Here is a 25,295-nt window from a genome sequence, read left to right on the forward strand (position 1 = left end):
CTTCCAGGACATCTCACTCCTGGCTATCTTCCTAACTCGTGGTTTGTTCCATCTTCCTCTTTACTGGACCATCCTTTTCTTGTGTTCTTTTGCAGGCTGGAATGTTCCAGGGCTCTGTTCTCCAACCCCCTGCTCCCACTCATTTCCAAGGTATTTCATCCAGTTTCTTCGCTTTAATTTATAGGTAATATTGATGACCCTCAAACTGACTGACTCAAAAGAAAAAAAACTTAACTAACCAAAACTTTACATCCTCCATTGATTTCTACAGTTTTTTACTCAATCGTTAGCTCAACATCTCCACCTGACTGTCTAACAGGCATCTCCAACTTAACACATACAAAGCTTAACTTTTGATCACCAATGTGTCCAAATCATCTCTTCATGTAGATTACCCCATCTCAAAAAAAAAAAGACCTCACGATTCTAGCTGTTCAAGCCAAAATTCTACAGTATTACTTTCATACATCATACACAATTGTCAGCTAACCCTGTTGACTACAGTTGTAACAAATTTTACGTATCAAACACCATGTCTACCACTACTACCTAGTCCAAAACACCATTATTTCTTGCTGAGATTACAGCATTCTCACGATTCATCCTATTGCCACTCTTGTCTACTTGCTATCAGATCTTCATATGGCATCTAGAGTCATCTTTTTAAAGATTATTTACCTCTCCAGAGTCCTCAATGACTTTCTGTTATACTCAGAAAAAAATTCAATTCCTTACCAGGGCCCATGAGTGCTTGAAATACCTGGGGTTATCTTTCTGATCTCATCTCCTTCTGCTCTCCACATCACTATTTTGGTCGTATCAACCTTCTACCTGTACCTCAAACCTTTCAAGACTGTTTGTGTCGGGCCTTTAGACCTGCTATGTTCCTGAACTTGGAATACTCTTCTTACAGAGTTTTCATGGCTTGATTTCTCATTTCGTTCAGAACTCTGATCAAATATCAGTTCTTTAGAGATGCCTTCCCTTGACCACTTCACATAAAAGAGCATCTCTCAAACTGTCTACTTTCTTCTATTCCTTTGTATCTTTCCAATACTGCTTACCTTGTCTTTCCTGTTACAATGTAAAGCTTCACAAGAAGAGGGACTCCACCTGCCCTGTGCAAAAATGTTATCTCCATTGTCTGGTAGACAAGCAATAAATTTTTTGAATGGATTAGTGAATCTTTCTTCTGGATGATCAGCTTCTATCTTTAGAATTTCCCCTGTACTAGACCTCTTCGATGAAATACCTGAGGATTATTTATATAATCTTTTAACTCCCAATTCTTTACATATCCTAACTAGAATGCCATCAACTTTAAGGATAATATAGTAGTTGAGATACACGAAATTTGATTTGTTAAGTGCCTCTATGCAAAACCTGTATCATTTAACATTGATCTTTTCCCACTGCAAAGTTAATTATCTCTATTTGATTATATTTATTGATTTTTTTGGGTAACATGATAGCTCCAGGCACACTGATTTATACTTTTAAAATATGCAACAGATATTATTATTATTTCAAACAAGTATCTACTGACCTCAGTAAGGAACGTTTTAATTTTAGCTCCAGAGTAAATAGCTGTAGCAGTTTCTTCCTCTGTCAGTTTCATGAGAAAGTTTCTCAAAAAGTTGTTTCTCTGTGTAAGAAAAGCTGCCAGAATTCCTCTAGAAATAGCTGTGCTCTCTTCATCTATTTTGGATGTAGGATTATAAATAATCCCCAACCGACTATAAACACTTGTTTCCTGCAAAACATTTATAGAAAAAGATCACTGTCTTACATATCCTTTTACAATTGAGCTTCCTTGTTTCCAATCAAGTTTGTTCGCTGTACCATATAGCATCTTTCAGTGTTAAAGTCCTTCTGTTGACTGGACTGAATGCGGCATACCTAGGAAATAGCCTACGGTCACTTTAGTAATCCTAATTGCTCCCCTTCCTGCATAATGAATCTTTTAGCCTCTTCTGTGTGTGAAATAACACACATAAAAATGCACACACACAAAAAAAAACTACAGAGCTCAGGGAATTAACTCATGAAACTATCACCTGAGTCAAGAAATAGAACCCACAGCAACCTACACAACTTTGATATTCCCTGGCAATGGCTGCATCTTCTCGCTTTGCTAAAGACAACCACCATGCTGTTACTTACAGTAATAACAGTCTTGTTTTTCTTTATAGTTTATCACCTGTGCTTGCATTATTAAACATTTAATCTATTTTGAATGTCATTTAAAAGCAATCATACAGTATATATTCTTTTGGGCTTTTTCATTTCACATAATGACTGTGAGATTCATCAACACTGTTTCCAGCAGCTATAGTTATTTTTTTTGTACGGTACAGAATTCCATGATATGAATATACTCTTATGCACCCTACTGATGTTGGACGTGTGAATTTTTTTTCATTTGCTGCATATTCTAAACAGAATATGGTATCTTCAACTTTAGAAAATGCTAAAGTTTTTCAAAACAGCCGAAATAATTTTTACTCCACCAGCAACATGAGTTCCATTGCCTTGCAATCTCAAAAACATTTTGTATTATCAGATTTTTTAATTTCAGTCATTCTTGTGGATATGTAAAGTTATCAGGTTTAATTTGCTTTCTATCATCACTAATGATATTAATCATCGTTTAACATGTTCATTGGCCTCTTCTGATTTGCCTGTTCGATCTTTTGCCAGTATTACTGGAGATAATTACCTTTTACTTACTGAGTTATAATGGTTTGATTTGCAATACTTAAGAGCTTTTTTTTGATATATGTATGCAGATAACTTCTGTCATTGTGTGGCTTGCCCTTTTATTCTCTTGATGGTGTGTTCTGACAAAAAAAAAAGTCTTTAATTTCAATATAGTTCAATTTACTCGTATTTTTCCTCATGGCTACTGGGTTTTGTGTTCTGCTTTAGGAATCTTTTCTCTGAAGGCATAAAGATAGCCCTTGTAATTTCTGGGAAGTTTCATTATTTTGCTTTTTATGTTTAGATCTATATGCATCTGAAATTGATTTTTCAGTGTGATATGAAAGGGAGAAAAAAGACCACTCTTACTGCTCTTTAAAGCCAGCTATATCATAAAGCACATGTAGAATATGCATGGGTCTGTTTCTGGATTCTCCATTCTCTTTCCATTGTTCTATTTTCCTATCTTTATTCTAATACCAAATTGTTTTCAGTTTTACAGCTTCATGAAAGATCTTGATATCCAGTAGAACAATTATCCTACCTTCTTTAACAGTAATTTAATTATTCTTGGTCCTTTGAATCTCTATATAAATTTAAGAATCAGATTGACAATTTCCATAAAAATTACTCAGATTTGGAGAGTTCCAACTGTGGCACAAATCAAACCCAACTAGTATCCATGAGGATGCAGGTTCAACCCCTGGCCTCGCTCAGTGGGTTGGGGATCTAGCGTTGCCATGATCTATGGTGTAGGTCACAGACACTGCTAAGATCCCGGTTGCTGTGGCTGTGGTGTAGGCCAGTAGTTGCAGCTCCAATTTGACCCTTTGGCTAGGAACTTCCATATGCTGTGGGTGTGGCCCTTAAAAAAAAAAAAAAAAAAAAAAAAAAAGCTCAGATTCGTATTAGAATTGCACTGAGGCTATACATCAATTTGAGGAGAAAACCTTTATAAGACTGAGTTTTTCAATTCATGACTATGGTATATCTCTCCACTCATGTAGAACTTCTGACTTCTGTCAATAATATTTTATTGTGTAAAAGTCTTAAACATATTTTTACATTTACTCCTAGTATTTGATATTTTTTATATTATTATAAGTGATATTTTTATTTAAAATGAATTTCTGGTTTGTTGCAACTCTTAGAATTAACTGTGGTATACTGACCTGTTATTTAGCAATTTTGTTAAACTAAAAAAATAATTGTCATGTGGATTTATATTTTCTTTACAAAAAAACTGGAAATACGGCAATTTTGATTTTTATACTGTTTATTCCTTTATCCACTTGTTTAGGATTTTTGCATCTATGCTGGTACTTAAGATTGCGTACAGTTTTCCATTCTTAAATAATACACTGTTAGGCATCTGATTTTGAAGTAATGCTGCCCTTATAAAATAAGATGAGATGTCTTGCTTATTATTCTATTTGCTGAAAAAAAAACTGTGTTTGATTGATGTGTGGTACAGTTTACCAGTATGATCATATAGGTCCAGTGTTTTCTCTTTTGAACATTTTAAATTACAGATTTAATTTCTTTGGTAACTAAAACCACATTTCTTCCTACTCCTGTCATGTCCACAGGACCTTGAATTACATCCCTCTTTCCATCAGAGCACTGATTGTTTGGATTGGCTTCTCCATTTTTCTTGACCAGTTTTATCAAGTTTTTTTTTTTTTTAAATCAATTTAGTCTTTTCAAAGAATCAACTTTTGGCTTTATGGACCTTAATTGTATTCATTTTTTTCTTATCTTTATCTTACCTTTTCCTTTACTTTCTTTCATGAAATCTTAAGTCGCTGTTTTTAAATATTAAGATTTGTGCTTAGATGACTGATTTTTTAGCCTTTCTTTTTTCAGATATACATAAAACAGTTTTAGTTGTTATCTCTCAAGTTTTAATGTCATTCAATGAATAATGCAATTCATTTCAAAAATTTTTTTTATATTATTTATTTTTTGTCTTTTTTTTAGGGCCACACCTGAGGCATATGGAGGTTCCCAGGTTAGGGGTCCAGTCGGAGCTGTAGCCACTGGCCTACACCAGAGCCACAGCAACGTGGGATCCGAGCCGCATCTGCAACCTACACCACAGCTCACAGCAACGCCGGATCGTCAACCCACTGAGCAAGGGCAGGGACCGAACCCGCAACCTCATGGTTCCTAGTCGGATTCGTTAACCACTGCGCCATGACAGGAGTTCCCATTGTGGTGTTCCCATTGTGCCGTGAGCTGTGGTGTAGGTTGCAGACGCGGCTCGGATCCGGCGTTGCCATGGCTCTGGCGTAGGCCGGGCGGCTACAGCTCCGATTAGACCCCTAGCCTGGGAACCTCCATAAGCCGTGGGAGCGGCCCAATAAATAGCAAAAAGACAAAAAAAAAAAATATTTTCAAACGTGCATTTTTGTACCAACAGCTTACACAGAAACGCTTCTTAATATCCAAATATCCAGAGATGCTCCAGTTTTCTTTTGGTGACTGATTTCTAACCTAACTACACTGTGATAAGATATACCTGACCTTTCAACAACATGGGTTTGAACAGCATGTGTCTACTTACACAAATTTTTTCAGCAGTAAATACTATAGTGTTACATGATCTGTGATTGGTTGAATTGGCAGATGAAGATATGAATATGGAGGAATTGTGTATACAGAAGATCAACTGTAAGTTACATGTGGATTTTCACTGCTCAGAGGGACAGTATCCCTAACTCCTGCATTGTTCAAGAGTCAATTGTACTTTGTATGAGTTCAATCCTTGAAAATTTAATGAGATTTGCTTTATATCTCAGCATCCACAAGTGTCTTCAAAATGTTACATTTGTGCTTTGCAAGAACATATACTTTGTATGTTTGCAGGAACACAATATGTACTTTTCTATCCATATCCATTAGGTCAAGTTTGATGATTTTATCATTCAAATGTTCTATGTGTCTTTACTGATTTTCTATGTATCCATTTTATTTGCTACTGAGAAAGCTATGTTACAATTTTGTATTATGAGTCATGGTTTTGTCTGTTTCTCAGTGAAGTTTTGTCAAGTTCTGCTTTACATACTTTCAGTCTATCCTCCAAGATGAACTGCTTTTCAAGAGGGGAAAAATTTACAGAAAACATAGATTATACTCTGGCTGCTGAAATGGCCTGGAAGCAATGGCACTCTGATCACAATGAGCTCTCACTGCCCAGATCTGGATTTCTACACACCATTTTCCACTAGAGAAGTTAGAACGCTTTAGACAAATGGAAGAGTGCAGGTCTAGACAAGAACACAAGGTGAGACAGGACATGTTAACTCAGAAATCAAAAAAAGTTCTCAGAAAAGGGTCACAGGAGTCAGCTTAAAGGGGTTTATTAGCCAAATAGGGACACTTTAGCATCTGAAAAAAAAAAAAATGTGTAGGAGTTCCCCAGTGGCCTAGAGGCTAAGGATCTAGCATTGTCATTGCCATGGCACAGGTTTTCCCCTGGCCCGGGAACCTCTACATGCCATGGGTGCAGCCAAAAAAAATTTAGGAAGAATTTTATTTCATTGTATTTCATGTCATCCATATCAGAAAAATACTAGCTGAAGGATAATCTCTCTTTTGCAACTGAAAATCAAATAATGATTTAAGCAAGCATCAACAATAGATCCTAAAAGCATTAGGTTCAAGGTTGTGGGTAACAGGATACTCACATGGCATAAGAACATTCCTTGGTAGATTAACTCCTATTTGAAAAAGGAGGAAACATATTTACAAGATAGAGATTTGGCTACTGTCAGGTTATGCTTTAAATGTATAGTGAGCCAGCCTGACAGATGTGTGCTTTAGCAACAAGGCCATAGGAGAGGCTCAAAACATGTACATGCGGGATAGAGCAGCACCCAGGAAGTCTTGCTGCCGGAACATATTTAAGCTGAAACCAATTAGAATTCCCAGTACAGAGGAAGGACACGTTTAAAATATTACAGGGAAATAATCACTGAAATTCAGAATGAGGGATTTTTCTACAAAGCAAGTAGCTTGGGGGAAAAAAAAAAATCCAGTGGGAAAAAATGAGAATAGGACTATTTTACAGTAAAAGAAGCTAGTGAAATATGAAATGAAATGCACTGCGGGAAGCTTATTTGGAGTCAGGTCTGAAAAAAAGAAAAGACCTATTTGTGGGAACAATAAGGGAAAATTTAATACAGACCTGGTACTAACAATGTGATAATGGTATTATAGTCATGTAGAATATCTTTATTCCCGGGAAATGCATGTTGAAGTACTAAAGGAAGGTATATGCTGAATTCTACAACTTACTTTAAAATGATATAGACCATGCCTGCCCCTACTCCCCGATAGATAAGTATGTAAAACATATACAGCAGGATATTAACATTTATAAGCTCTAGGTGTTAGGTATGTAAGTACTCAGTAGTCTTTTAAATTCTGTATAGCAATGAATATTAAACATGGACTCCAAAAGAGAGACCCAGGAAGCCATAGGAGAGGCTCCAGTAAGAGGGAGAAATTAAAAACGAGCTGGCTGATATGAAACGAAAATAAGAGAGATTCAAAACAATAGCAGAAAGAATAAAAATAAGAACAGCTATCACAGAAAATTCAATTTATGAACTTGATCAGGAGTCAGCAAATTACAGCCTGGTGGTGAAATTCCATCTGGGGCCTGTTTTTATATGATTCTCCAGGCAACGAATGTTATGTAAAATGGCAGAGCAGCCAGACATTTAACAGAGAGAATATGAGGAAGAGATAAGAAGAGTTGTCCAGGGATGGAACTCATCCCTGAGGGTCTGGAAAAACGGCACATGTGCTACACTGGCCCCACTCGGGACAGTCAGAATGCAGCCTGAGCCAGACTTGAAAGTATTCTCTGAACAAACACTGCTGAATAAAAAGCTGCTTCGACAATGGGGTGACTCCTAGGAATTCAGGCTTAAAAATAAAATTAAACTCATTCTGAGCAGTGGTGACTGTGTATATACCAGAGTTTGAAACTTCTCAGGTGTATTTAGAGAAATTTCAAGGTACTATTCCATGGGTGAATGTGGAACAAAATCACAAAACTGCTCAACTATGAAAGTCATCTCTAAACACACATCCAACACTAAAGGGTGAAAAACCTGTCTACTGGACTTAAGCACAACCTTTGACCAATGAGTGGCTTTTGCTGATCCAGAGGCAGTCCCTAGGAAACCACGACAAAAGATAAAGACAAGGGAAAAAACCTGAGCAGGAACATCAGAGATTTGTAATAAGAGGACAATAGATTTGTAGAATTAGTCACATCACTAAACAAAAGATCAAACAATCAACAAGCAGCCCTGAAGGTTAGGGGGACAGGAGTTGTCAATATCCAAATGTGCCACACTGATTTAACTAGAATATTTGGTTTTCAATAAAAAAAAATGTGAGATGTGTAATGCAACAGGATAGTGTGATTTAAACAAAGGAAAAAAGGCAAGCATTAGAAACAGTCTTTGAAGGGTCTTAGATGTTAGACTTACAGACATAAAGATGTTCAAAGAATTGAAGGAAACCATGTCTAAAGAATTAAAGGAAGATACGATAATAACAACATCATATAGATAATAATAATAAAGAGATAGAAATTTTCAAAAATAACAAATGGAAATTATGCAGTTGAAAACTATAACTGAAATGAAAAATTCACCAGAGGGGTTCAACAGATTTGAGTTGGCAGAAAAAAATCAGTGAATTTAAGTACATAGAGGTAGGGCGTTCTCGTCATGGCTCAGCAGAACCATGAGGTTGCGAGTTCAATACATGGCCTCGCTCAGAGGGTTAAGGATCCGGCATTGCCCTGAGCTGTGGTGTAGGTGGCAGATGTGGCTCGGATCTGGCATTGCTATGGCTGTGTTGTAGGCCAGCAGCTGTAGCTTCAATTAGACCCCTAGCCTGGGAACCTCTTTATGATGCAGGTTCGGCCCTAAAAAGACAACAACAACAACAACAGCAAGATACATAGAGGTTATACAATCTGAAAAAGAGAATGTAGAAAGAATGGGCAAATATAAAGAAATGTTCAGAGAAATGTTTAACACTATTAAAAATGCCAACATATGCATAATGGCAGAGCCAATAAACATTTTAATTACCGATGAAAGGCGGTTTGTGGGCCTTTCAAGGAAGATGCTTTCCAGAAATTCTTGAAAAGAGAAGGCAGAAGTGACTGCTGCTCCATATATTCCAAACAATCTTTCTGAAATGTGTTGGTCTGCAAGACACTGAAAAATGTCAGAATATATTCTGGGAGTCCCTGTCGTGGCTCAGCGGAAACAAATCTGACTAGCATTCATGAGGACGCAGATTTGATCCCTGGCCTCGTTCAGTGGGTTAAAGATCCAGCACTGCTGTGAGCTGTGGCGTAGGCTGCAGGCACGGCTTGGATCCTGTGTTTCTGTAGCTGTGGTGTGGGTTGGTGGCTACAGCTCCGATTGGACCCCTAGCCTGGGAACCTCCACATGCCATGGGTGTGGCCCTAAAAAAGACAAAAAAGAATATATTCTGAATTGCCTAATACATACAACAACTCTCCTGGCAGATGCTATTATGTTTCATTTAAAATGTATTATTCTTACTGTGCTTTTGAGCCTCCAGGGTGGCCCCCAGTGATTCCCACCTCTTGGTACTGAGCTTTTCTGCATAGTTCCTCTTCATCTGAATGATCTGAACAGCAGGTTACTGTGGGAGTGCATGTGACTTCTGGGGCTAGATCTAAACGACACTGTGGCTTCCGTCTTATCTCTTTATCACTCACTCTGGGGCAAGCCAGATGTCATGTTGTAAGGACATGTAAGCAACATTAGAAAGAGGTCGATGCAGTAATGGAATGAAGCATTCTGTCAACAATCAGTGAAAAACCGAGGCCTCCTGCCAAGAGCTATGCAAGTAAGCCATCTCTGAAGATGACCCTCCAGCTCCGGTCAGGCCTTTAGATGACTGTAGCCAAAATCCTGACTGCATCCACATGAGACCCTCTAAGCTACAACCACTCCGTCAAGTCACTCCTGAATTCTTAAACACCGGAAACTGTCAGGAAATAAACGTTCGTTGTTTTAATTCACTTAAGCTGAGGGCGAGGGCGGTAATTTGATCAATAAATTTACACTTTACATTTCATAGGATATTGTTGTTTCTTAGGTGTTTTCATCTAGGCAGACTATGTTCCCTTAGAAATATCAGAAGGTACTTTTAAATAAATATACTGAAGTGTATTCATTTATAATTATCTAGTAACAAGAAAATCAAAGTTAATATAAGGCTTAAAATACCCTTTAGTAAGATAAATGTATTTAGTTTTTCTGAAATGATCAGAGAAAGAGCTGCCTCATGTGATAAAACAAACAAATAAACAAACTGCTGGTACAAACTGGGGGCTGGCAATCCAAGGTCAGGGTGTCGGCATGGTCAGGTTCTGGGGCGGACCCTCTTCTGGACTGCAGACTGTCAACTTCTCCTTGTATCATCGCACCACAGAGAGTGGGCTAGCGCTCTGACCTCTTCTTGCAAGAGTACTAATCGCATTTACGAGGACTCCATCTGCATGACCTAATACCTCCTAAAGGCTCCACCTCCAAAAACCATCACACTGAGAGTTAGGCCTCAACATATAAACTGTGGGGGGACACGTTCAGTACATACACATGTTCAGTACATAGTCCAAGAGTATACATATTGGACATGTACATGTATGCCCAATAACTAGGAAAGAATATACAGGTCATAAATCACAGATGACTTGGAGGTTTTTCTTTTCTTAGGCAAAATTACCTGTTTTACATGGACAAAGAATCTGAATTCCTGTCTTATTCTCCTTAGTAACATGTTCTAACCAAGTTAAGGTAGTGAAATGTCAACATGGAGGGGAATAAAGATTTAATGTATGGCCTTCACATTATTTTCTCTAAATTACATCATATTAAAATTTTTGTATCTAAATACTCACCATGTGCTCTAATGCACTGAAAAGCACTTTTCTCCCAGATGGTTTGTCAAAATCAGCAATAATCCAGAAAGTAACTAAAGAAATTACATCACCATCTGAAATTTTCAAATAGTTTAGTCAAACTAATTCTTTTTAATACCAAAGACAGTCACATTTCCAGTTCAAAATACATAAAAATAATAACAATTCTAAAAATTCATCTTTCTGAAAATAAGCAAACATTGGTAAAAATTATACATTCACAGAGTGAAATACATACAAAAATGTTAGAAGAATAATTCATTATATAGCTTTACATAAACTCAAATACCAAAGAGAAAGAACAGTTCCCAAGGAACACATCTGTGGGGCATTATTGCCAGAAGAGAAAATTGTATTACACTTATCAAGGTTTCAGGGTTGGCAAGCAAATTGTTAAGCTACACTTGTTAAGATAATGATATTTATATCTCACATATATGTAAAACCAGATATGAAAAATTATTAGGAGATACTGAAATATCTTACTAGCTTATATCTCCTTTATTTCAAGAATTCTGGCTATTGTTAACTTGGTCTAATTCACATCATCTCGTGCTATCAACATCAATGCAATTCTTTTTTCAGGAACATCTGAAAATTTGGAAACCACAAGAAGAAACAATTTTTAACTCTGAAGTCACAAATAAAAGGGTTTATTTCTTTGTTTATACATATAAACAACTTATACAACCCAACAGCAAAAAAAAAAAACCAATCAATCAATGGAAAAATGGGCAAAAGACCTGAATAGACATTTCTCCAAAGAAGATATACAGATGGCCAACACACACATGAAAAAATGCTCAACATCGCTGATTATAAGAGAAATGCAAATCAAAACTACCATGAGATATCACCTCACACCAGTCAGAATGGCCATCATCAATAAATCCACAAATAACAAGTGCTGGAGGGGCTGTGGAGAAAAGGGAACCCTCCTGCACTGTTGGTGGGAATGTAAGCTGGTACAGCCACTATGGAGCACAGTTTGGAGATACCTTAGAAATCTATACATAGAACTTCCATATGACCCCGCAATCCCACTCTTGGGCATCTATCTGGACAAAACTCTACTTAAAAGAGACACGTGCACCCGCATGTTCATTGCAGCACTCTTCACAATAGCCAGGACATGGAAACAACCCAAATGTCCATCGACAGAGGATTGGATTCTGAAGAGGTGGTATATATACACAATGGAATACTACTCAGCCATAAAAAGAATGACATAATGTGATTTGCAGCAACATGGATGGAACTAGAGACTCTAATATTGAGTGAAATGAGTGAGAAAGAGAAAGACAAATACCATATGATATCACTTATAACTGGAATCTAATATCCAGCACAAATGAACATCTCCTCAGAAAAGAAAATCATGGACTTGGAGAAAAGACTTGTGGCTGCCTGATGGGAGGGGGAGAGAGTGGGAGGGATCGGGAGCTTGGGCTTATCAGACACAACCTAGAATAGATTTACAAGGAGATCCTGCTGAACAGCATTGAGAACTTTGTCTAGATACTCATGTTGCAACAGAACAAAGGGTGGGGGAAAAAACGTAATTGTAATGTATACATGTAAGGATAACCTGACCCCCTTGCTGTACAGTGGGAAAAAAAAAAAAATACTCTGGGGAGCTCAAATTAAAAAAAAAAAAAAAAGGGTTTATTTCATCCAGCTTCAGCGTATAACACCTGAAATAATACTCATCTGGCCATGATTAAAATCTATAGAAAAATTAATCCTTTAGATCACATGACTCACTTAAAACAAGTATAAAAGGTCTGCTTTCTCAAAAACCTAGACCTCAATAGAGGTGATGCTACAGTTATTACCATACCCAGCAATATATAACCGTGGAAAAAATGGCTTTGGTTAATGAAAAAAAGTAACAAAAATAAGGGTAACATTGATTCTACTTTCAAACCTCCAAAAGCAAGAGTGAGGTGATGGCACATTACTTTCAAAGAAGAAAGAAAAGAATTCTCATACCTTCTTAACATCAGCACTTTTACAACTGATAAATTATTAAGTATTTTTAAAATGCTAAGTAAATTTCTTACAACACCATTATTCACTCACACATTTACACAGATGCAAACAAAAAAGTAGGTATTTCTCAGTTAATAAAGTATTCTTTTAAATTTCAAGGAGGCATTTACTACAGGCTAACTTATTCTGATGCCCAGAAGAAATTTTGAAATACAACCTAGTATCTATAAATATGTTTCTCCTATTTTTTAGTCCCTGTTTCTGTCTCCTTTTCCCTTCACCTGACACTTTCAGGATCTTACCCTGCCATAATATGAAATGGAATTATATTTTATTATTGTTGGATTTCTTGTAGAGAGACCACTTTATGAACATAATCACTGATCTGTTAGAAAGTAATTCAAGAGCTATCTGGTCCTAATTTGGATTCACTGCACAGCATTCTCGAAAATAGCTGTCTGCTTAAATCTCTCTCATATACAAAAATTTACCCCTTATAGCATAGTTAATTCCATCTTTAGCTCATTCTCATTATTAGAAAATTACTACTTTATATTTCGAAATAAAAATCAGCCTTCTCTTGTGTTTCATGTTTTGGCTCTCTTTGTTCTCGCTTAGAGCAAAGCAGGTTAAACAAAACAAAGCAAAACCCAAACCAAGTAAACTTCAATTATCTTCATCTATCGGAATAGCTCAGGGTACCGAACAAATCTGTGGCCCTACTGTAGACTTTCTATCTAGGGGAAATCCTTATTTCTAAATATGCTACTGTCCTGGTCCCCCCTCCTTTGCTTATGGCCTCCAACGTAGGTAAGACACCCAGACGCTGTCTAATCAGAATACAGAACTATTCTCCTCTGATCTAAGGATTATACTTTTATTCATGCCTTGTAAGATTATCAGTTCACTTCATCTTGAAAGGGCTTTACTACTTTCCTAAAAAGGATAAAAATGGAACAACTTACTTTAAAGGAAGGCAAAAAAACAAGATAGACTCATCTGCATATATAATTAGCTAAGATAGGCATTTTCTCAGCACAATCCTTATATCCTCACAATTTACAAACCCTCAAATTGAAAACCAGATCTCTCGCAAAATATCAACAAATAAAATTGTATTATTCAAGCATTTAATATAATTACAAGTTTTTGCTATATTAGGAGTAAATTCAGGAAAATAAAATATGCTTTTTACCTTCATGGGTTAAATAATACATATTCTCTGCAATTACAGCACTTTTATCTTGTGAATCCAAGAAGAGGAAAGTAGAGAAATCTTCAACATCAGCAGTTACTAAAATTTTAATATTAAACGTTAAATAATGAATTAATGAAACATTTGCAACTCAATAAGCATTTGTAGAAAAGTATATGGAAGGATTATTTTACCTGATGTAGATATTAAATTAAGGTACTGCCATTTACTTTGCAAAATCAAAGGATTTATACGGGGCACAACATTATCTTTATCCATAAGGAAGTCAATTGCATTTGTTTCATCATTTAATGTGCCCTAAAATAATAAAATATTATTTAGGTCATATAGGCAATTTACACACATATGTTTTAAAGTTATGTACAGAATACATTTAAAGGCTATTTAATCTAACTCAATAAATAATATTCAATTTAAGATTCTTACAATAAACTGTCTTATAAGACTCTGAATTTTCTTTCCAATTAAGCAATTTTTAGATGTAATTATGCACAGATAAGTTTAAATATTACTTTAAAAGTCACTACTAAAAAATTAGAATGGACATTTTTATACAATTAACTTTTGTTATTAAAATATATTAACAAAAATCATTTATAAGTATCATCCATCACATATTTTCTCATATATGCTTACCTACCATAAAAACTTCCTTTTGTAAATATTTAGTTACATTCATTATTCTGTGGAGAACAGCCACTTCTAGTTCATTAACATTCAACTCTTCACCATCAAAGGATTCACCGTTATAAAGAGCTTGAGGCAAAGGACCTAGACCAGTCATCTTATAAAAGTTTGCTCCTGCCTATTCAATTAAAAAAAATACCAGAGTTAAACAGAATATGGGTGTCTGGAAAAGAAAGACAGACATTAAAAAGGAAAGGGACACTACCACATTTTTGTGTGTCATAGAAAGAATGCTAATTTTTCTAATTTTTACCTATTCTTTCCAAACATTATTTAAAGGAAAGTAATTTACCTACATAGAACAAGTCAGAAAACTTCTTCTGTAAAGAGTCGGACACATAATTTTAGACTTTGTGAGCCATCTGGTCTCTGACACAACTACTCAATTGTGATATAGTGCAAAAGCAGTGACACACAACACATGAATGAATGAACATAGCTATGTCTCCAAAAACCTGTATTTATAAAAACAGGCAGTGGAAGGGTTGGATTTGGCTTATGGGCTGTACTTTGCCAACCAATGATACAAAGTATGACATTACTTTTAAAAATGCACTTATCTGCTTAAGAGATTCATTTATCTCTGTGCCCATTTATTTAGTAAACATTTACTGAGTTCATGCGTCTGACTAAATGTGATAATACACAGCTGGAAATTTTGCCCTCAAGGGGCTCCCACATATACAAGCAAAACAGAGGCTCACTGGAGTTCCCATTGTGGCTCAGTGGTAATGAGTCTGACTAGTATCCATGGGGATGCAGGTTTGATCCCTGGCCTCACTCAGTGGGTTAAGGATCTGGTGCTGCTGTGAGCTGTAGTGTAGGTCACAGATATAGCTCGGATCCCGTGTTGCTGGCAACTGCAGCTCAGATTCAATCCCTGGTCTGGGAACATCATACGGCACATGTATGGCCCTAAAAAAAATAGAGGCACATAGCAGGTTCTACGGGAGTCCGGCAAAGAAGTAACTAACCCTGAGTGTGGAGAGGAGGGGATCATAGAAAGTCTCCGTTAAGAGAGTGACACTGAAAGTCTTAAAGGATAAGTAACAATTTGTTGGGGGACACAGTAGAGAAAGACATTCGAAGTGAAAAGAGACAGCACCGTGAGGCATGGGGGGAAGAAAGAATATGGTATACGCAGGTAATGGCAAGTAGTTTTCTGTGTTTACGGGGGGGGGGGGAGTTATATGGGGAGAAGATATGGCGTCAGAAGGGAAGGTATAGAGGCCAGATCATGAAGGTCCTCAACATCTGGACCTTCATCTTGTGAGTGATTAAGCATCACTAAACAATTAATTCAAATTAATTCATTCACTACTCAACACGACAATTATTAAAATTACTGTTACGGCGAATGTATTCACAGTTACCCTATAAATTACTACTCTTATGTACTCCTATTACAGCTACTTTAAAGATGATGAAACATACAGAGAGATGAAGTCACTTCCAATACCATATAACCACTACATCTGCACTTACACCTGTCTGGACAAGAGTGTGAATTCCTAACCATTGGATTTATACTATCTCCACATTTTTTGGACACTTATCGTGTGTTAGGCTATAAATGCATATAAATGATGTGCGAACTATATCCTAAGGCAACTTATAGTTTCATAGGGGGAGAGATGGATACTTTAAAAGTAAGTATGAATAGGGAGTTCCCATTGTGGCACAGTGGAAATGGATCCGACTAGTACCTATGAGGATGCAGGTGTGATCGCTGTCCTTGCTCAGTGGGTTGGTAATCCGGCATTGCCGTGAGCTGTGGTGTAGGTTACAGACATGGCTCAGATCCTGCATTGCCGTGGCTGTGGCACAGGCCAGCAGAACAGATATCCAGGGGTATAGGGAGGGCATGGTCAATTCTATCTAGGGTTCATAACAAAAATACTATCAGATTTTCCTTTTAAAACAAGAACACAGTGGCAACAATGAGAAGGAAGAGGGTGAGATCATGCCCTGGGGATGGTGGGCCAGGGACTACTGCAATAGTATCAGAAAGAAAAAGAGCCGGACAAAATTCAGTGGTAACAAGCAAGGAGCAAAATGAGGCTGTTTCTGAAATATTTAGCTGGTGGAGCTGACAGAACTTGATGATCTACTATTTGGGAGGCTATGAGAGAAAATAAGTTGCTTTGTACAACTATCAGGTTTCTAGTAGCCTGAGTCCCCTGGGAGAATGATGATGCCACCCTCTGAGACAGAGCATAGAAAAAGAAAAAAAAAAAAAAAAAAGGTTTGAGGTAACAAGAAACATGATAGGCACAGTTTTAAATTCATTTATGATGTTTACAGACATTCCACCAGGCAGCTGAATACATGGACTCAGACCTTAAGAAAGACATGGCTACCAGAAACACAGGCTCATTACCCTGTGGTTTTCATTTAGGTAACCTGTCTATTACAACAGCTTTAATCACCACAAATAAGCCGTAACACTGAATTTTAGCCCACATCTCTCTTCTGATCTACAGACATATATATCCAATCACTTTCTTCACATCTCCTCTAGAAATCTGCCAGGCACCACAAATGCAATATGTGAAAAACTGAATTTCTGTTTTTATTTCCCACCTGGTTTCTCTTCCACTCCTTGGCAATGGCATCGTGATCCTCCCAGATAGCTGGTTGAACCCTAGGAGCTTTAACCGACAATTTCTCTTCTCCCTTCTCCCCTATCCAACTCAGTAGCAGGTCCTAGGTTATACTTCCTAAATACAATTGCATCCATTTTTTTCTGCCTCTACTTCCTCCAAAAACCTACTAGTCCATCTCTCATCTCTCACCTACACACTTCCTAATTTGTCTCCCCACATGTTTTTACTCTCCTATAATCTAGTCTCAACAATGGAGAACGCTCTTTGGGAAAAAATGTATGTCAGTTCACTGCTTGATATCTTTTCAGGCTTTTCACGGTTGCCAAGACCTTCCACGGTCTATGTTCAAATTAAATGTTGTTCACAAGAGCCTATGTAATCAGGTCCCTTGTTTACAGCTCCAGCCTCATCTTAAGAACTTCCCTATATGACAGGAGCACAACACATACTTGCTCTATTTAATCAGCATCAACACCAATTCTCTTAGTTTCAGTACAATTCAGGACCTGCTAACACTTCTCTGGAAAGATGGTCTCCTATCGCTTCTTTGCTTTCTTTGGTCCAACTCTTCCTCCTGTTTCTGGACTTAAATGTCGCTGCTTTGGGCAAGTATTCCTTCCCCTCCTCCTTGAAAGCTCCTCTTTTATGTCCTGTCTACTTGGTGGACTCCTACTAGTAATACTCATGTCCATTAATTTCGGGAATTTCTTTGTCTTATTTTTCTAAGGCTTTCCTTTCCTTCATTTTCTCTGTTCTTTCTGAATCTTCTGGACTGAATCTCTGTTTGCCTTATTTTTTCATTCTTTTCTGTCTTTTTTTTGGGTCTTTGTTCCATTAAATTTTTACTTGATTTTTAACTTCCAAAAGATCTTCCTTGTACTCTATTTTTTCACCTCTGGTGTCTAGAACATTATTAAGTACGCAATAAATATTTGTTGAAAGAACAAATAAAGTTTGCTAGAGAGAGTAAATTACAGGAATATGAGCTTAAGGAATAAAGGCCTAAACACATTTATTTTCTTTGTGATGTAGAAGTTTAAGAATGATTTTCAAGGCCTGAAGAGGAAGATGTAAAAGGGGCTTATAGGACTAATGAATGTTTAGAATAACTTTAGAGAGGAATGCAGAAGGAAGAAAACCAAGCACAACTAAAGGACTGTAAGTAATACAGAGTTTAATTTAAATGAGAGATTAAGTAGACTTGGGAAAAATGGAGACATGCAGAGACGGAAGATATTTCAAGGTAATCTTACAGGGAGAGAGGAGTAAAAAAGGAGCTAAATGAAGACTGCACTTACACACTAAAAAATGAAATTTGTTATTTCTGAGGAGTGCATCAAATCCTTAACCTTCATGGAAATCCTTAATGTTTTTCATAATTTTAGGAGAAAATGACTAAAGATATCTTAAAATGGTAAGACTATAAAAATATTCATTTCACAGCTTAGCTTGATAAAAGAATGTGGATTTCTGATTACCTATGGTAGATTTTATCACACATGCTCATCTCCTCTCCACATATTTCACTAAAATGAGAGTATAAAAATAAAAATCATGATGACAACAATGATGGTAACAATAATACTGGAGTTCCCACTGTGGCTCAGCAGGTTAAGGACTCAATGTTGTTTCTGTGAAGATGTGGTTTTCATTCCTGGCCTTACTCAGTGGGTTAAAGACCCAGTGTTGCTGCAAGCTGCAGCAGAGGTTGCAGATGCAGCTTGGAACTGGTGTTGCTGTGGCTGTGGTGTAGGGTAAATTTTATCAAAATGGATGAAAAAGGGAAGCTATAGAAGGCAGAGATAATGCAGGGAACAGAACACCCCAAAAAATTAACATTTGTAGATTAAAAAAAAAAAAACTGTGCTCAAGAAAATCTGGATGCCACAAAAAAAAAAAGGAATAAAAAGAGAAAAAAAATAATTGCTCAATCCGGAAGATTTAGAAAGAACAGAGAAAATATGGGAAAGGAAAGCATTAGCCTCTACATATTTATGTTTTTTGCAGTTTTTTTTTTTTCTCCCTTGCAGTTGATTCCTCATCTCATAGGATTGTGGTCAGAAAAGATGCTTGATATGATTTTGACTTCTTAAACTTAGAGAGACTTGTTTTGTGGCCTAGCACGTCATCTATCCCAGAGAATGTTCTATGTGCACCTGGAAAGATTGTATATGCTGCTGCTTTTGGATGGAATGTTCTGTGTATATCAACTGAGGCCAGCTGGTCTAATGTGTTATTTCAGGCTAGTATTGCCTTACTGATTTTATGTCCTGATAATCTGTCCATTGATGTAAATGAGGTTTTAAAGAATTCTACAGGAGTTCCCGTCGTGGCGCAGTGGTTAACGAATCCGACTAGGAACCATGAGGTTGCGGGGTCGGTCCCTGCCCTTGCTCAGTGGGTTAACGATCCGGCGTTGCCGTGAGCTGTGGTGTAGGTTGCAGACGTGGCTCGGATCCCGCGTTGCTGTGGCTCTGGCGTAGGCCGGTGGCTACAGCTCCGATTCAACCCCTAGCCTGGGAACCTCCATATGCCGCGGGAGCAGCCCAAGAAATAGCAACAACAACAACAACAAAAGACAAAAAGACAAAAAGACAAAAAAAAAAAAAAAAAAAAAAAAAGAATTCTACGGTTACCATGTTACTGTCAATTCCTCCCTTTATGTTTGTTAATATTTGCTTTATGTATTTAGGTGCTTCTTTGTTGAGTGCATATATATTAACAACTGCTATATCTTCTTCTTGAACTGATCCCTGTTCATACATAATGTATTTTTTTTCTCGTTTCAGTCTTTGTTTTAAAGTCTATTTTGTCTGTTATGACTATTGCTACACTTGGGCCTTCTTTCCATTTTCATTTGCATGGAACACCTATTAATTTCCTCGCTTTCAGTCTGTGTGTGTCTTTAGATCTGAAGTAGGTCTCCTGCAAGAAGCATACACATGGGTCTTGTTTGTATATCCACTCAGCTACTCTACGTCTTTTGACTGGAGCACTTAATCCATTTAAAGTAGTAATCTATAGATGTGGACTTACTGTCACTTTGTTAATTGTTTTAAGATTGTTTTTGTAATTCTCTACCCTGTAAATCCTAAAAGGTATCTTTTTTGGTACTTTTAAAAAGTAAATAGTGGCAACTAAAAGATTATATAAAACTTAGGTCATTCAAAGGTATAAATATCCCTTTTTTGAGGGTCTAAAATTTAAATCATGAGTTAATTATATTGACATAATTTATTCATGAGATTATAATAAAAATTTCTCGATCATATTCTTAAAAATTTTCATTCCAACTTACCTTTCTTTCATCATCATATTTAGAATAAACACCCAAAATATCCCAAATATTAGCATGAGGAAATTTATCTTGGAGCACACTCTTCACATTGTCCACAGTGAGTATATTTTTATTCTTCACTTTTTCATACATCTGTATAAAGATGTTATAATTAATTTTCATCTTACAGTAATTAGCTTTATTTCCCTTACCATGCATGTTATAAAATAAAGCACATACTTCATATTTTGTGAGTTCTAAGCATATTATATAACTACACACATATATACACACACACTCTCCACACATACATGAATAAATAAACCATTTTAATAATACAGTCTACTACTTTCTAATAAAAAAGGTTCTGTGAATATTCCATAGCTTTCAAAATACCATATCGAAATTGTGTGTTGTATTCTATTTTTTATCAAACCAGACACTATGATTCTTAATAAAATAATGGTTACCTTTAAAAAGATATGCATAAAATATTTTAAATGACTTGTTTCAGAAATGTCTTATTTTCATTTCCGATTGCTCTTCAGTAAATATCTTAAAAGGATTTTTTCTGTACCTCCATTCTTTCCCCACTCTCAAATGTTCTAACCATACTTGTATAATGTAAGCTGTTACTCTTCTATTTAGTTTTTTTCCTTTCATTTCTTCACTACAAATCCTCTATCATCTAACCCAGGCACTGTTCCACCTGGAGAAAACGAACAGGTTTGCCTCAAGAGAGAAGGCAGCTTTGAGCAGATAACTTAGTGAAACATAAATATGAACTCTGTGCTAACATTAAGACATTCTGGGGAAAGAACCCACCAAGAAGAGGAACTACTAAGTATAAACACCCTTATGTATCATTTTGATATATCAGTTAAGAATACTTAGTCCCAATTCACTTAATTATTGCCAGAGAAAATCCTCATATTACAGCTGACAGAACTGTCATATTATTCCTCACAGGAAAAGGAATGATTTCCTTTTATTACTATAAATTTTGTAATCTATTCCTTTAAGGGGTGACACAGACCTGTAAGTAGATCTCAGAGTTTAGTTTTATGAGCATCTCAATTTGTGGGCAAGTTTTCTCCTTCTATCAAAGCAGAGCATACTATGATCTCAGTAACTCAAAGAAAAGGGGGGGAGTTTAGCCTTCTGTAAAATATAGACAGGAATTAGAAAAATGAGATTTTGAATAAAGCAAAAGTTATATATGAAAAATCTTTGTGTGTTCCCATTGTGGCTCAATGGTAAGGAACCCTACTAGTAGCTATGAGGATGTGGGTTTGATCCCTGGTCTCACTCAGTGAGTTAAGGATCCAGCATTGCTCTACCCGTAGGCTGGAAACTTCCATATGCCATGGGTGTGACCCTTAAAAAAAAAAAAAAGGCAACCCCCCAAAAATAAGAAAAAAAAAACTTTGATATTTTGCTACTTTGTAATTGTAAAATATTAGCTATTCCTAAGATATCTAAGGTAACCAGAATTTCTTACATACGCTACTTTAGATATTATAACAATTCAACCGTCTTAATACAGTTTTAATTTTTGAAACCATTACACAGCTTGGTAAGCAAAAAAGAAAGTATGTAACATATGTTTGAAACATAAATAACAAAATGAGCAATCTGCATGAACAAACCACATAACACTGGAAATGGAACATCACTGCAAATTACCATGCTGGTGAAGCACAACTTCCGTCCCAATTCCATCTCCCTCTGTTCCCCAGAAGCAAGAATCATCTTGTTTGTGTTTACCATTCCCTTACCTTTTAGGTTCTGGAGTTTTATCTGAATGTATTTGCATGTGCTATATTTAATTTTGTTTGCTTCTGAGCTTTAAAAAATGCACAGTAATACGTTAGCCTTCTGTAATTTCATTATGCTTCTAATACAGCCATACTGTTGGCATACCATTTTCCATTTTGTGAAATGATTACATTTTACCCATCTGGTTTACCACACACACACCCCACATGTATCAGTACATTACACATCATATATATTGTAATTTTCAGTTTGTTGCTATTGTGGATGACTCTGCTAATAACAGTTTCCTGTAGCAGAGGTTTCCCCCAAACAGTGTATGTGTGCTTAGGGAATATGCAAATTTAACTTTAAACTGTGAAGTATTACAACTGTTTTTCAAAGTGGTTGTGCCAATTCATCTATTCTTGTAGACAGTGTTAACAGTGTAAGGAAATTCCCATTGTTCTCCATTCTCATTAACATAAGATATTGCCAGCTTTTTTTTTTTTTTTTTTTCTTTTCTTTTTAGGGCAGCACCTATGGCATATGGAGGTTCCCAGGCTAGGGGTCCAATCTGAGCTGTAGCCACCAGCCTACAATACAGCCACAGCAACTGAGAGATCTGAGCTGCGTCTGTTATCTATACCACAGCTCACGGCAACGCCAGATCCTTAATCCACTCAGCGAGGCCAGAGACTGAACCTGTGTCCTCATAGATATTGGTCAGATTCGTTTCCGCTGAGCCATGACAGAAACTCCCAGCTAGCTTTCTTAATTACTGCCAAATTAGAGGCCATAAGTTTTATTAGCATTTTTCTCATTTCTGACATAAATATTATTACACTTAATGAGAAGATGTAGGTCTGTATAGTCACCATGTGGTAGAGCTCAGATACCAAGTTAGGTAATCTTACTACAATAAAGTTAGTACCACTAATTAGTACTACTCATGTACTTACTCTACCGTATTCAATATATTTCAATATTTTCCATATCCTTTTATTATGACTTTGGCTTTCTGTTATGTTCTGCCTATCTTCTGATACTGTGTTTTCAAATTAATGTAGATAAAATAATTTGCTCATTGAAAGTAATGAAACAGTATTAGAGAGATTTCATAAGTCATGTATTTTAATAAAAGGCAAGATTTTCCTCAAATTATTCTAAATTAGCAAAGCTAAGTCATTTAATGGACGTAACACTCTCTCAACAGAATGTTACCTTAATAATGTTTTACTTTTCTATACAAAAATGTGGTGGTCACAAGCATACATAGGTTGGAAAACTACCAACATTCTCACATTTCAGACCCCGTGGATTCTAAGATGCTTTCTCTAAATATCCCTTCCTCATTTATTTTTCCTTCTTTTTCCTCTAATTGTTAAATACAACTTACAGGCTGTGTCACATATTTAATACCTACTTCTATGCTGCTTTATATTGATGTTGTGAGCCACACGGAAAGTACTATGCTGCTTTATATTGAATTGTATGGTTTTACATGTAAAATTCAGCTTTCCAAGAGATCATAGTAGTATGCCAAACATCACAGTAGATAATTCAAAATGCAAGGGATAGCCAAATATGCCATCACATGCAAATTAATGTCTAGAACAAAATGTTTACAGATTAGAGATCCCACATAACTTAGATCTCTTAATTATAAATAATTAAGGTAGAGATAACTTTGGAAGGTCTTAAAATTTCTTTGTTTTGAATATCATACTGATCATTTCAGTATAAGGTGGGCAGACTTTAATAAAAGATATGTCAGTCTGACTGAATCACTTATAACATCTTACACCAATCAGTAAAATTAAAGACTGAGACACAATATTGACATTTATCCCATGGTACAATTTTATAGACTACAATGTACCCTGAGTCACTGAAATGTAGGTGGTTTCTACACCTCAGGACAATGAATTAATGAAGCATTTAGTGGTTTTCCTTGGAGCTACAGAAACAGGTGGGAAAATCATACAGCTTTGGTAATACTGTTTTCGGCTTGAAGAAGAACCACTTCCCGATGGAATAATGGCTGAAAAGCCAAAGGACAGTAAATATGAAAACGAATAGAAGGTTTTTTTAAGCTATAACTTGACTTCCTAGTAACAATAATATAGTTCACTAATGCAACTATATTTCCATTTTCAGCCATAATAGAGTTTCAAAACCTCAATTATGAAATAGTCTTGCTATCCCTTGTTCTTCCTTAATCAGATTCCTACCAATTTCTGACATTTCTTACAGTCTCTCAGTCAGACTCAGTACCAATATTACCATCTAAATATGCTGTGGGGAAGTTTTCCTCCTCCTTTGAAATTCTCTAGAAAGTCTCTATATAGTTTGTCATTTAGAATATTTAAATTTGAAATAATCTTTTTATTCCTGATTTAATTCAAGACCAGTTTAAGAATTCTTCTGTAATTGTTTTCTTTTGATATATTTCCTCTAAAGTTATATATACAATTCAAGTTTCTTTATTGGCTGGGTAAACCTAAATAAATTCATATATTTTGTCAGGGCCTCAGTTGCCTTATTTATAAAATGGGGACGTTATGTACTTCAGTTGGGAGTTGCAAGAATCAAAATTTATCATGTGTACTAACCATGCTAGTTTTTATCAATTTTGAAATGTTAAAATAACTAGTAATAATTACAGTAATGCAAAAACCACTATACATTCTAAAAAAATTATGTGTAGTGATCAACTCACATGTATTATGGAAATAAATGCCTGTGATACACCATGCTCTTCTGCAATATAGTTGAAAGCTCGCCAAAGAGCAACTCCAGCATCATTTGTTCCATCAACTTCATCATCTGTATTAACAATGAACACAAAACCAATTCTGGGAAAGAAGATGAATAAGAAATGTTACACCTACCTTTTGAATCATAATAAACCATGATTTCAAAACATTTTTAGACTAGAACATCTAGGTGGAGGGAATGTGTTAGCAGATGGGGGGAGGAGTATTACCATTTGAAAAGGTTTGATTTACGATGCTTATTCACCCAAATCCTCATCTTTGTTGGACTCCTCCAAAATGTAAAACTCTCTCT

The 25,295-nt window shown here is 36.2% G+C and overlaps 1 protein-coding gene across 4 annotated transcripts in view; it reads right to left on the minus strand.

Annotated features, from left to right (window-relative positions):
- UGGT2 (UDP-glucose glycoprotein glucosyltransferase 2) overlaps positions 1-25,295 on the minus strand; it is a 171,828-nt gene that overhangs the window by 76,479 nt on the left and 70,054 nt on the right. For 2 of the 4 annotated variants that reach the window (XR_014819754.1, XR_014819755.1), the window contains 8 exons: positions 24,946-25,081; positions 20,490-20,621; positions 14,539-14,703; positions 14,072-14,195; positions 13,878-13,976; positions 10,670-10,764; positions 8,820-8,938; positions 1,547-1,753 (listed from right to left, as the gene is read on the minus strand). Coding sequence is in view for 2 of the 4 variants with exons in the window: in XM_021065792.2 (XP_020921451.2) it covers positions 1,547-1,753; positions 10,670-10,764; positions 13,878-13,976; positions 14,072-14,195; positions 14,539-14,703; positions 20,490-20,621; positions 24,946-25,081 (958 nt within the window). In the remaining 2 variants the exon portion in view is untranslated. The remainder of the gene's footprint in view (positions 1-1,546; positions 1,754-8,819; positions 8,939-10,669; positions 10,765-13,877; positions 13,977-14,071; positions 14,196-14,538; positions 14,704-20,489; positions 20,622-24,945; positions 25,082-25,295) is intronic. The other 2 variants (XM_021065792.2, XM_084982147.1) reach the window with 1 other exon arrangement.

The sequence above is a fragment of the Sus scrofa genome, chromosome 11 (assembly GCF_054392235.1).
Source record: "Sus scrofa isolate SSC_HxYL_T2T_F1_AM1 chromosome 11, Sscrofa_HxYL_maternal_Yorkshire_Landrace_v2.0, whole genome shotgun sequence".
NCBI classification, from domain to species: Eukaryota; Metazoa; Chordata; class Mammalia; order Artiodactyla; family Suidae; genus Sus; species Sus scrofa.